This window comes from Mus caroli, unplaced genomic scaffold (assembly GCF_978045245.1).
Source record: "Mus caroli unplaced genomic scaffold, Mus_caroli_1 scaffold_11, whole genome shotgun sequence".
Taxonomy (NCBI): domain Eukaryota; kingdom Metazoa; phylum Chordata; class Mammalia; order Rodentia; family Muridae; genus Mus; species Mus caroli.
Genome location: NW_028227266.1, coordinates 110823027 through 110837198, shown reverse-complemented (window position 1 = coordinate 110837198; position 14172 = coordinate 110823027). Strand labels below are relative to the sequence as shown.

Genomic DNA, 14172 nt, shown 5'->3' with positions numbered 1-14172 from the left:
CCCCACCCCTACCCGCAGTCTGCCTCAGCTGTCACTCAAACTAATTGCTTGTATTCAGCTTAATTGTATCTGGATTGGTGGAATTTGCCAGACACAGAGGAGCTGCTGTGCTCTGACTTGAAAGCCAACAGCCACCTGGCCCAGGTGTCCTGGGAAGTTGCTTTTGTTCTCTTCTCTGGCAGCCTTGGCTTTCCTTCAGCTCTGCCACCTTTGCTGGGTGAGCATCAAACCAGCATTTGACTCTCCCTGTTCTCTCCAGGCCGAGCCATCTCTTCCTTCGGAATCATTAGAACTCTTGTAGGCAATTATTTTGGGCCATCTCTTGCTTTGCACCAGAATGTGCTAATCACATTTCAAGCTGAGATTGTAGAGTTTATCACAAAGGACATCTGAGCATTTGGGGTTATAACCTAACCAGAATTAGAGGTAGATTTTCATATGTCTCAGAGGTAGTGGTCAGAAGCAAGGTCATAATAGAAAAGAATCCTTTCACGTATTGTGAGAGCTAGTGTCTGCATATGTATGTGTACTTATGGGTAATGTTTATATAGGTGCACTTGTTTGGGCAGGTGTGTATGCATGCGTGTGGGTGAATGTGTGTGTGTGTGTGTCCTATGAGGTCACAGGTCAAGAACAGGTATATTTCCTCAGTGGCTGTCCATCCTGTTTTTGAAACAAGGTCTTTTATTAGCCTGAGGTTCACCTGATTGGTCTAAACTCACTGTCCAGGGTGCCCCAGGGATCCTCCTGACCGCCCCCCCCCTCCCCGTGCTGGGGTTAAAAGAAAACTGAGTGTTAGAATACTCAAAACATTGATAGAATGTGTTTTTTTTCATTAATTAATTAATTTACTTTACATCTCAATCAGAGCTTCTCTTCCCTCCTATCCTCCCAGGCCCAGAAATGGTTTAAAGCTGAAATAATTTTTAGCCTTTTCCAAATTTCTGGCTTTGGGGAACAATGGATTACAAGTTTTGATTCTAGGGAAAAAAAAACTTGATTTTTAGGGGGAAAAAAGTCATACAGTAAAATGTAGCTAAAATTAAATGGCAATAGTAAGAAGGCATGTGTCTGAGACATTATGAACTTAAAAAAAAAAGTTACCTGAGTATGGTAGCCATGCCTATAATCCCAGCATTCAGGAATTTGAAAAGATCCTGAATTCCAGCGTTCCATGCCTGGCTGAATATGAAGTTGCTCAACTTAATCAGCATATTTTCTAAGGATGCATTTCTGCTTCATTTCCTGTAGCCATGAGTGGTATTGGTCCTGGGATTACTGTCATAAAGTCCTTCGTCCTAGGAGGCATGTTTGTTGATATGCAGTGATTAAAGTTTCTGACTTAATTTGTTTACTCCTATTTCATAATGGTCCACTGTGTCGTGAAGTCCACATGAGCTCCCCGCCTAGAATAGCATGCTTCCTTGAGTTGGTTTTCAGATCTCTCTCCTTCTCAGTCCGTGTTGCTAATTTCTTTCCCATGAGATTGCCAACCCTAGCTTGTTCTGCTTCTACATGAGCAAGAGTATCAAGGCAAGGCCCCCATGTCATTTACATCCTTCCAGTTCAGAACAACGGATGCTCCTGAAAGCCCCGTGTCTCCCTGAGTACAACGGATAGGCTCAGAGGCTTGGGATATGTGCTGCAGGAGAGCTCAACTTGCTGCTGATGCCACTGCCCAACCCCCAGTGGGGAAGGCTTTCCATGGAGCACCACACTGGTCCAGGAAGTTCTACTTCCGCTAGACTTTTTTCTCAGGCTCCTGCAGTGCACTTCTGAGTTCATCTTGAGGAGAAACATCTCCAGCTCTTTATTCCCTGTAGGGCTGCCAGATGATGGGACAGTGAAGAAGGTAGTTGGCGGGTACACGGATCAATCTCCTTGGGTACCATGTCTTCTCCCTTCTATGACTACACAGGAAGAAGAAAAGCATTGCTGGCTTGTCCAAGTCCTCATGCCTTGGCTGATGCCTCTTAGTTGTCATGGGTCTGAGTTGTACTGTGTGCTCCTTATGTATATTTTCATGAGTCAGTTATGTTGGGTATATCAGAAAGTGAATAGACATTGGGGCATCACTAGGCAGAGGCACATCTCCCTCCCTTACTGTTCTAAGTCATTGCCCTTGCTGTTGCTTATTTTGCCAAATGAATTTCCTGGTCTCCTTGAGCTTAATTTTACTTCTGCTGAGGTAAAAATGAGAATAAATATTCACAGGGTTGTTGAAAAGAGGTGAGATCTGTGCTCAAGACCCCTGTCCACCACACCAGAAATGTGTGCTCTCTTTTTACCCATCTCCTCCTCTCTCACCTCCCACCTTTCACTCTGCATCCCGTAGCCCTCACCCCCATGTCCCTGTGAGCCTCCACCTCCTCCAGCATATTTTTCCAAATTGCAAAGCCACACAGTCACTAAGTAGTCAACATTATCACAGTGAGCAAGCCAATATCTCAAAAGGCAAAACTATAGATAGAATCCATTGACAGATCACCTTATGATGAGTTTGAATCCAGCAGAAGCGAGTATTGGTCACAAGTGGTGGTAGCACTATATTCTCCAAGCAGGGTTGGCCTTTCTTTAAAAAGATAAAACCTAGAAAAGAAAAACAAACTTACAAAATCTGTAGAGAGATGGATGGAACAGAAAAACTTTATATTAAGTAAGGCAACCCAGGCTTGGGAAGACTGCATATTCCCTCTCACATGTAGACTTAGTTTCCAATTGTTGTATGTATGTATGTATGTATGTATGTATGTATGTATGCATGCATGCATATGGGAGGAAGTGTAGGTGGAAGTATGGTCACTGGAAAGGGCCCATCCACAAGATGTGAGAATTGAGATTGTAAGGAAGGGAGGGAGGTGGGGTAAGAAAAGACATGATTTATAACTAGAAGGGGAACAAAAGGTGAAGAGGGGTACAATGGGGATGAGGTGAGAGAGATGGGAGTTCAGTCAAAACTTAGCATGTAAGAAAAAGCTATGGGGATCCCTGCTACTTTGTATACTCATTAAGGAAATGAATATAGAACCATGGCTATCCCCAGTTGTGTGCTTAGAGAAGGGGGCAGTAGATTCATTCCATCTCCTTATTTTGTGTATGTGTTTGTGTGCCTGTAATAATTTTTGTTTGGTGGCCAGACTGAATGGAAGCGAAATCAATGCTTTGGCAGATAACTCGCTACTGGATGTAGTCGGAGTTCTGTGATCAGAAAGTAGCTGCTGTCTCCCGGTATACGACTGTGAGATACAGGAGACAAAACAGGGTTGCAGAGAGATTGCTTCTCCTCAGGCCTGACTACTGGGCTCCACTGTTCACAGTGGCCCTTTGCCTGGCATATTTCCCTGAAGGAGGTGGGTTAATTTGCTACTTCTTAAGTTGCTACGTGCTCACACTATCATCATACCTAAGTTAGTCTGGATCACAAGCAGGAATGCATGTGACCTTGGAGCAGGGTCCCTGTCTTGAATTCCTCTTGGGTGTGCTTTTACTTTAGGCTATTTTCAGAGATTCTATGAGAGTGCTCTTTCTCCCTGCAGGAAAGACAGTGAGACCCTCAACTGAGCCCAGGCTTATGTGTGGCTTTATTTCAGGTCAGCCCTTTGTGAACCCGGATGGAACGCCTGCGATATACAACCCTCCCGGAAGTCAGCAGACACTGCGTGGCACTGTGGGTGGGCAGCCCCAGCAACCTCCACAGCAGCAACCTTCGCCTCAGCCTCAGCAGCAGGTCCAGGCATCACAGCCCCAGATGGCAGGGCCACTGGTCACTCAGGTGAGGAGCTGGCCTAAAGATGAGGGCCACATAGGGTTCAGGTCGGCAATCCATCTAGGAGAAAAGATATGGCATGTCACTTCCCATCAGGCTTATAGGTAAAATCTTCCAGAGTATAATCGTATAATCGTCACTGGACAAAATATTATCTGCTTATACCCAATGCAAGTGTCTACTGGGTGAGAGTAGATACTAGGGAAAATGGATGCACAGTTGCTTGGGTCTAAATATTGTTTGTAGCAAAGCAAATTATAATCCCTTCTAGGACTTTGAGTTAATTCACCCCTTCCCACCACAGATCAAACATTCATGTCTACATAATCAGTGCTGACCTTTCCTTCAGTGGGAAGAGCAGAGATCAGCCAAGTCCCAGCTGACCTGGATGTTCATCTCTGGGCTCCTGTGAAAGGTGCAGAGAGATGCCCTCCTTCCCTAGGGAGGCACAATGAACCCTGATGTGTTCTAAGCAGGCTTCCTGGGGGAGTCTTCTTTTTTGTGTGCTTTTACTTCTTAGTTCTTGGGCAACACATGTCCGTAAGTTCAGAGCACCCAACCAACTCAAGTGCCCAACACTTCAAGGCAGGCTTTCTGGAGGCCCCTCAAGACCAAAGCCATCTGGCTCTGCATACACAGCTTTCCTCTCTACACTGAATGATCTTGGAGAGCCTCTTAATGACGCAATGCCCTTCCGATGGGATGGGATTTCAGGCCCCCACACTATCCTCTTACCTGATCAGTGTTTTCTTCCCTCCAGTCTGTCCAGAGCCTGCAGCCATCTTCCCAGTCTGTGCAATATCCAGCGGTCTCTTTTCCTCCCCAGCATCTCCTGCCTGTGTCGCCAACGCAGCACTTCCCCTTGGTATAGTATCATAAGCATAACTAACACACACACACACGTACACGCACACATACAAGCACATGTACTTACACACATACACTCACACTCATACATTCACACCCGTGCACAGGCAAGCACATGTGCTCACATATACACACACTCACACGTGCACACATATGCATGCATACACACAACACACCCATGTGTGCATCCATCCACACATGCACACACATAAGCACACAGAGCATGCTCACAGGTTCTACAGTTTTTCTGTTCAGCTATAGACGATGCCGAATGCACGGCCTGGGCTGACTGTGACGTCATCGTATACATGTAAACGTCTCATGCTTGACTGATACGATCCATCCCTTCAAGCAGCTTGCTTTCTTTTGCCTGTTTTCCCTAAGTTAAACGCTTCTGCATTCTGAAATCCTTTTTAAAGTTTACTGACGGAATGGCGGGCCAGATGTCAATAAAATACTTCCTAAGTAAGAGGGACTGAGCTCAGATTCTCAGGACTCCTATAAAGAGCCGGCCACGTAGTGAATATCTGTAGACTCAGTGCTCTGGAGACAGAAGTAGGAGAGCCATGTGGGCTTCCTAGCCAGCAAGTCTAGCCAAACTTATGAGCTCCAGGTTCAGTGAGAGACTGTTTCAAATCATAAACTGGAGAGATGTTGGAGGAAGACACCCAGTATTGGCCTCTGATTCCTCATGCATAGGCACATATGTGCACACACTCTTTACTAGCCAAGCACAACTTATTATCCTTAGACTTTGATGTCATGCGCAAACAGGTTACATGATCTCAATGTAAGATCACTAGGGTTATCTAAAACTCAAGAGTCAGGAATGTAGACCATCACTACCCTAAGATCCCGACCTCGTGTCTCCTAAGAATCCAGCCTCCTGGTTCTTTTCCCTAACTACAGTGAGTCCTTGTGGAAACAGCACACAATCCATAAGTATCAGGTTACGCCCAGTGAATCGATGTTTTCTGTAAGATGGACATGTGGGTTCTATCCAGAAGAAGGCTCATCTTCTCTGAAGTAGGCAGATCCAGGTTGGCCACTGAAAGTCCTGCTGACAACCACACCTTCCTTTGCTGCCGTGCCTCATTTCTAGAGCCCATCCCCTCAATGAAAAGAGAATAATCTACCGGTCGTGGTGGCACACGCCTTTAATCTCAGCACTCGGGAGGCAGAGGCAGGCAGATGTCTGAGTTCGAGGCCAGCCTGGTCTACAAAGTGAGTTCCAGGACAGCCAGGGCTATACAGAGAAACCCTGTCTCGAAAAACCAAAAAAAAAAAAAAAAGAATAATTTCCTTCTGTTGAAAGAAGATTTGGGCCAAATTGTTTCCCACCTCTGGGCTTTTCAGCTGATCAAGGCTTAATTTCTTGCATGACTTTTCTTGATATGTATGTCTGGCTGAAGAACTCTTTTGTTTGTTTATTTAGTGTTTGCTTTGCTTCCTCCTCCTCCCTCTCCTTTCCGGTGTGAGTGTGTATCTACCTCACTTTGCTTTACTTGTGACCGAGTTCATTTATTCCCTTGTCTCGCAGAGAGAAGAACTGGCTGCCCAGTTCAGCCAGCTGAGCATGAGCCGGCAGTCCTCGGGAGACACTCCCGAACCTCCCTCTGGTACAGTCTACCCAGCCTCTCTCATGCCACAAACAGCTCAGCCACCAACTTACGTCATCACTTCTGCGGGCCAGCAGCTCTCCACAGGGGGCTTCTCGGACTCTGGCCCGCCCATCTCCCAGCAGGTCCTGCAGGCCCCGCCCTCTCCCCAGGGATTTGTACAGCAGCCTCCACCTGCGCAGGTAGGTGCGATCTTTCCCTCCCTTCTTCACCACAGATGGCTTGTGGCCCTTTGATTTCTGCCATTGTCTTGCCCTCTTGTTCACACTCAGTCCCCATTACCAACTATACTTGGTCCTCTTCCTGAGATCCTGGTGGTCAGAAAGTCAAATGAACCTCAAAGGTGAGAAACCTGGAGAAATCTGTCTTGTAGATGGCATAAGCCCACGGAAATGACTGACTCTGGGTTAGGGAGATGGCTCAGTTGGAACAGTGCTTTATGAACAAGGGTGAGGAGCTGAGTTCAATCCCCAGAACCCAAGTTAAAAAGATGGGTGTGGTGGGCTGTGCTTGTAATCTCAGCACTGAACTGGCAGAAACAGGTGCATCCCTGGGGTCTACTGGCAATTGGCTGTAGCCAAATCAGCCAGTTCCAGGTCAGTTAGAGATCCTGTCTCAGAATAAACAAGCAAACAAACCAAAATAAGCTGGATGGTTCCTGAGAAAAATGACACTTGAAGTTGACTTCTGGCCTCTACATGTACACACACACACACACACACACACACCACATATGGGTGATGCTGTTCACATGGCAAAAGCCAGGAAGGGAATGTCCTAAACCTAGAAACCTTAAACCCCTCCCTTGCTGCTCAAGAAATTTGTTTTCCTTGCTTATCCGTTCACAGCCATCTTCTGGAGCTGATCTCCAAACAGGCTTGTCTCTATGAATACAAAGAACAGAGCAAAGCCAATATCCACTGTCCTTTCCTCTCCCCCAGGAGAGCCAGAGCCCACAGCCTATCTCACAGGTAGCCATTAATCATATTTAATTGACTGGAGCATGTAAGACACCACAGGTCACTGATTTTTACTGTCTTCTCTAAGACTGATTGTGTGTTCCTGTTCGGCACCAAACATCTCTGGGGCTCTCCTGGGTATCCCTTGCAGAATATTGGAAGTGATTACTGTCAAGATGGAAAATGCGCACCAGCATTTTCTGCTCCGCTTTCAAGGCGTACACAATCCCGACCAGCTTCCGTCCTAATTATGAAGCATAGCCTGGGAGGTGCTGTTTAAAGTGCATGTCACCGTGGTGGCATTAGTTCCACTGCCTTCACATCCTGAATAAATTATTTTCTCTTCAAGACACACAAAACTCTCTGGCAGGAAATGATTTTTTTCCTCAGTTGTTCATTTTGAATGATTAATTAGTGGAGGACGCCCCAGTCACCATCTCAGTAATATTTCCTCCCTGGTGGGATTTAAAGTTGTGTTTAAGATAGTTTTAAGTAACTATTCCATTCCTATATTAATTATTTTACTATAAATTCAATACTTCAAACTTAATTATTGGAAACAAACAGATCCATTGATCCAGGTTTATGTAGGTCACAACACATAGTGACTTCTGATGTAATCACCACTTTAAAGTTTAGCTAGCCAACCATTCAACACTGGAGAGAGTTCCACTGAACCAGTCTGGGGGTGTTGGTGGAAATATGCCTGTCTCTTCAAAGAACCTTTGAATGTTTCCTCTGGCTTGTGTGTGCTTTCCTAATGCCACTAGAAGGAGACCACTATCCATTTGAGTGAGGCTAAGAACAACCTGAGGGAGGGGCATTGGGTTTCCCAAATATGTCCATGGGCTCAGTTCACTTTCCTTCCTTTAGAGGACTGGAGGATTGGGATGGGCCAAGTGCCCATTAGCGTCTGAGTGTCTGATGTCACCATTCCTAAGGACTTAGTAATGGCACACCACGGAGAAGGGCCAGGTAAAGTTGTCCAAACCTTTGCTAGGCACGGAAAGAAATACAATTTAAGAAGAAGAACAAGATTAAACAAACAGAAATGAGTAGCTTCTAAAATCTACATATATCAAGTTTGACATTTTTTTTTCCAAATTATGAATGCTCACTAGGAACTTTTCAAGTATTGGCCCTCCATTCTTTACCTTTGAAGTTTTTTTTTTTTTTTTTGATTAATATTCAATCCTAGAAGCCTACAGAAAAGATAGCCTGGGCTGGTGAGGCCAATTTGCTCATTAGGCCCATATGCTGGGAGGAAAGAACTGATTCTCATAAGTTGTCTTCTTACCTCCATACCCATTCCATGGCGTGCAGAGTCCCACATCTATCTCCACATTCCCACAAGACACACTTATGTATACACTGAAATAATAAGTAGGTTTAAGGAATGGGTATTGTGTTTATAAGCTTAGATGGAAATGACACATAATCTTTTTCCTAAGGTACAAGCCAGAATAACAGATGTGCACATATAATGATAATAGATAGTTTGGAGGTACTTGTTCTTAATTAAATTGTAGGGCATCTATATAATACGTAATGGGTAATAGTGACTTTTAACTGTATCAAAAAAAAATTTCCAGAATAGATCTAAATCGATTTGCTCATGAATTCTTTATGTTTTCAGTTTTTTTTTTGTTTTTTTTTTTTTTGAATTGAGATTATCAAAAGGAGAGAACAGACTAAGGAGATGATACAGCTCATAGCATGCTTGGTAAGGCAGCATGAAGATCTGGGCTGGGACTGCTAGCACCTGTAAAAGCTGGGTGTGGCTATGCACATCTGTAACACCAGAACTGGGGAAGGTCCAGGGTAGAATCAAGCAGGTCCCTAGACTTTATTGACCGCCCCGTTTAAATAAGCTGTTGACCTGAAAGCTGTTGACCTGAATGTTTCGTGAGAAACCCTATGCCAAAAGTGAGATGGAGGGACCAGAGAAATGACTCATGGGTTACAGATGACCTGGGTTTCAACGACCAGCACCTACACAGTGGTTCACCACTATTCATAATCCCAACTCCAAGGGATGTGATTCCCACAGACAACAGACACGAGCATGGTGTACATACACACATGCAGGCAACACATTCATACATGAAGAATAAAACAAATTATCCTAAAAAGTAAAGCGGAGCTTCTGACGAAGACACCCAACATCACACTCTAAATACACACACACACACACACAATGAGAGAGGCAGAGACAGAGACAGGTTAAATGACCACAAATAATGAGTGCAATCAGTAAATGACTGATTGCTAAGCAATGAGGCAGAGAATCGTTCCAGGCTCTCCCAGCCCCCTCCCCTCAGTCCTCTACCATACTAGAAAGTGAGAATGCCGTTCATGTTGATTCCATGGCATTGCCAAACCACGGCCATACAATGCTTTCTTTGCTTCCGCCTTCTTCCTGAGGTATGGGAACATATTATACACTCCAGTAGCAAGAGGGAACACTAGTATCTTATGATATAATCAAATCAAAAGATTAAATAGGCATAAAAATCAGAGCTATAAAATAATTGGTTCACTATCTTCTTCTATACACACAACTTGTATACTCTGGAGTATATAGTGGATGGCCACCTATGCTCCCTTTAAAGATGAGAAGAGAAAAGCCAGAGACCTGAAGACAGAAGGAGTTAGCTGAAATGAGTAAGAAACTAGCATCACATAGCATTAATAGGTAGGCAAAGATGTCTTCTATACCAGGAAGCATTTGATCTCAATGGAAAGGGTTAGGGGGTTTTCACTGGCTGTCAGTCATTAAACAGTAGGCCTGTTTAATGGAAAGCTAGCAGGTCTGAGGGGTGTAGACCTGTAACCCCAGCATCTGAGGAAAATGAGGTAGGAAAAATGTGAATTCAAGACCTTCCTGAACTACAGAATGAGTCAAAGTCTTGGCAACTATGCATAAGACTGTCTTAAACTTCCAAATAAAAGGATCTCCAAGAATGGCTGGGGAGATCGGTCAGTCAGTAAAATGCTTACCATGCAAGCATGAATACCTACCTGCGTTTGATCCCCTACATCCACATTAAAAAGCCATTCAGAGTGGCTCATTTTGGAATCTCAGAGCCAGCCGGGCAAGTGGAGAGAAGTAGAGTCCCTGGGTTTCTCTTGCCAGCTGACCTCGCTGATCAGTAAGTTTCACATTAATGGGAATCTTGTTTCAAGCAAACAACATGAATAGCACCTGAGGAATGACACCGAAGGTTGACCTCTGGCCTCCACATCCATGCTCATACCCATGAACGTGTACACACACACACACACAAACACACACACACACACACACACACACACAGAGAGAGAGAGAGAGAGAGAGAGAGAGAGAGAGAGAGAGAGAGAGAGAGAGAGAGAAACAGGATGCCTAGGGATACTACAGCTTGGTGACTAATAAAGGGCTTACCCAGCAGACATAAAGCCTAAATTCAGTCCCCACTACTAAAAATAAGTTTGCAGAAGATACCTACACAATATCTTAACATAGCTCCATTTATATTACATATGCTGCAAATTTTGATACAGGGTATGTATAAATCACTCTTTGAATCTTTGACAAGACATCAAGTGGCCTTTTGCTGTTCATGACACAGTCACTACGTGGGCCAGACTCCTCCCAGGAAGTTCATTTCAGTTCCATATGGTACGGACTGGAGCACCTGACCCAGGCTGTGCTCAACATCTGAAGATTGAGGGGCCAGTCAGCCAGTCAGCAGGGAGGGGAGTCTCTGGTCTCCCAACACAGCAGGATAGATAAGGTGTTTGCCTGGAGACTAAATCCTTTGCCCCTGCAGTGGGGTTGCAAATCTCCTTAAAGTTCCGGTATGGGAATGACAGACATCACATCACGTTTGCCTCTTTGCATTGATCAAAGCAGGTCACAGAAAGTTCCTCGGCTTCCAAAGCGTGGACAGGAGATATCTCCCAACAGGGGAGAAAGACCTTGCACATTGAAACAGGTGTGAGAGAGGATGCTCATGGCCCACCTTCAACATCTGCCACAGTTAATGACACTGTATCGCAACAGTGGGTTTTATGTGAAAAAATATGTTTCTTGTGAACAGCTCTCATCTCTGTTTCTCTCTCCTCTTGTCCCACAGATGTCCGTATATTACTACCCATCTGGTCAGTACCCTACCTCAACCACACAGCAGTACCGACCCCTCGCCTCAGTCCAGTACAGTGCTCAGCGGAGTCAGCAAATACCACAGACCGCACAGCAAGCAGGTACGGGAAATGTTTCCTTTCAGTCCTCCGGCTTGGTTATTTTTGATGGTGAATTTCATAGCTGTACTTACTGGATGAATACCCAAAGAGAAAATTTAAGTCACATGTTTCCCCTACCCAGGGAAACTAGCAAAGCAATTGATTCACTCTGTGGGAAACTAAAAGGCGCGAGGAGATGAGAGCCTATGAGCCTGCGCATGCTCAGTTGTTCCCCAAAGCTATTTTTTACATCCTCTGAGTTTATTTTAAAGCAGAGAGACAAGCGCACCCCTATCTTCCAAGCCCATGTGCTTTGTTGTTTCCTTTTCAATTTGAAGAGAGTATCTTCCCTAGTCCTTAAGGGGCCAAATTAGGCTGTGTTGATACTGTCCTAAAATCCAGCGCCGGCTTTAAAAGAAGGCTCCCGACTATGCAGCGGGCAATATTGGAACTCTGACTCCATGTTTTACTGCCACGAAGGCCACATGCCTGACACCCAGAGCCCCGGCAGCCACTGTGCAGTGGGAAGGGGGGCCGATGCACTGTAAGAGAGTGAGTAGCAGGTCTCACAGTGAACCGGTCTCTTTCCCTACTGTGTCAAACTCCTAAGGAATGCCGCTATCCCGAGAGCAGCAGGCGCCCAGCAGGGCTAAGGGAAGCGCCGCAAGGCAGAATTCCCTGTCAATCCTGCCGACCAAACTGCAGGGAGAAAGTGCTAATTGACATGCTGAAGTCTCTGCATCTGTAAGTAGGTCACACTAAAGAGCTCCTGCTGCGGCTCTCCACCGAACGCCTGCTCTAAGGTCTGAAGTCTGCGATGGATACAACCGCACAGGAATGCGTAATATGTGCAGATACACGTGGGTGACATGGATATGATATGTGCCATTTTTTACAAGCTAGAACAAACAAACAAACAAACTTACAATCCTTGCCAAGGATTAGCTACAGGCACAAACACCGCAAGAACTCCAATGTTGATGATGCTGATGCTGATGGTGATGTTGATACTGAAGCTTTGCCAGATCCAAACTGGAGACAGAATTCAGTTCTTCTGCACGTTGGTTTGGCTATGTGCTCTTAATTTCATTCACCACCGGCCCATTTAAAGCCTTTTGAGAGAAATTAGAGGAACTCACAATGGCCAGTTTTTAATCTTGTTTAAATGTTGTATTTGTCTGGGACCTTTGAGTGACCCTTGTACTTTTATAGAAGTAAGGACAAAGGTGTATGAAGTCATTTTTAAGGGGAAGCCTTAGACCTTGCATTGTGCAATTGCCAGGAAATCTCCAGCTTGTTGGTAGGGACTGTGCGGTTCCTTCCACTCAATCCTGCAGGATAGTGCATTTGCGTGTGAATGGTCCCGTCTTTGTCTGCCTATGTTTACTTAAAGATTATTCTTTAGTACTGTGAGAAAACTGAGCTGGTGACCCTAATTTGATCATCAGAACCCAGGTCTAACATAAAGGTGTCTGTGTGATGACTTGGGTTTGTAATCCCAGCCCTGGAGAGGCAGAGACAAGCTCACTGAGCCTGAGGCTCACTGGCCGGCCAGCCTAGCCGACTGAACAAACATCAAGCCAGTGAGAGAGCCTGTCTCAAAAGCCAAGATGTACAGTGCCTAAGGAATGAAACAGTTGCCTGCAAGCCTCTACACATGCGTGTCTACCTACACATACACCACCCTTGCACTAGTGTGCAAACGCACATTCACACCCAAAGTTACCATTTAATCTCAGGTACCACAGAGAAGGTTGCCTTTGAGTCAGGAATGCATTAGGAAGAAACCCAATGCGGGTCATCAATTCTACTGATCTCACATGTATCCAATGTAGTGTCTGGGTGTGGCTTCCAGAATTCTAAAGAGATATTCCATGATTGGGTATTCTAGTAGAAAGGGGTGTGGCTACAACAATGTAGGAACCTGGTCAGTGCAGAGTCTGTGTCCAGGTCCCAGAGCCCCAGAATTAGGATTAGAACAATCACTGGTAACACCTTGGCCATGCCTCTTCTCCTCTGTCTTTCCTTATGACTGATGACATATGAGAAAGTAGCTGTGATGTTTTCATTCTTTTATGAGGTGTAATGAGAATATTGAGAGACACAGAAATCCCTCCTGCATCCCTGGAACATACATGTAGATAATCTCAGCCACATAACTTGGCAACCTGGTGTCATGTAGGACCATGGATATGCAATCCCCTAAGAGAGATGGTAACCGATGTTTTTTATTATTATTATTACAAAGAGTAAATCCTATGGAAGGCTTGTATTCAGAGTGGGGACAAGGGCAGGTTCCACGAGTCCAAGCCATGGGTGACAGTCATTGTGGTCTGAGAGTAAGAGACAGGAAAAGGGAAATGACTCAAGAATGGTGTGGTCCCCAGACGTGCCACCAACAGCACACAGATGCAGAACGAGACCTTTGCCCTTCCAGGTTTGATGATTGCACCTGACACCTGGCTGACAATCCCAGCAGAGCTTGCCCTGCAGAAAGTGAGTTTACTGTGGATTGGTGAAGGCAGATGGTAGCTCAAAGTCACAAAGAATCCTGTGCTGATAAAATCTAACTGTGAACTGTGATGACGCATGTATGCTCTACCTTCTGGTGGAAGGAAGATCTAAGGCCTAGTGAAAACTAGCAGAGTTTGAATATGCCATGGTGGGGTTGTTCATGGGAATGTTCCAATAGTTGGACATTGTCCCTTTAGATGGTTGTGACAGCTGTGTGTTCTGGAGG

At 45.2% G+C, this 14172-nt stretch overlaps 1 protein-coding gene across 20 annotated transcripts in view; it reads left to right on the top strand.

The window, feature by feature from the left end:
- Arpp21 (cAMP regulated phosphoprotein 21) overlaps window positions 1-14172 on the top strand; it is a 167132-nt gene that overhangs the window by 102866 nt on the left and 50094 nt on the right. For 16 of the 20 annotated variants that reach the window (XM_029481247.2, XM_085828093.1, XM_029481248.2 and 13 more), the window contains 4 exons: window positions 3591-3772; window positions 4527-4631; window positions 6174-6434; window positions 11327-11453. In XM_029481247.2, the coding sequence (XP_029337107.1) occupies window positions 3591-3772; window positions 4527-4631; window positions 6174-6434; window positions 11327-11453 (675 nt within the window). The remainder of the gene's footprint in view (window positions 1-3590; window positions 3773-4526; window positions 4632-6173; window positions 6435-11326; window positions 11454-14172) is intronic. The other 4 variants (XM_085828097.1, XM_085828096.1, XM_085828095.1 and 1 more) reach the window with 1 other exon arrangement.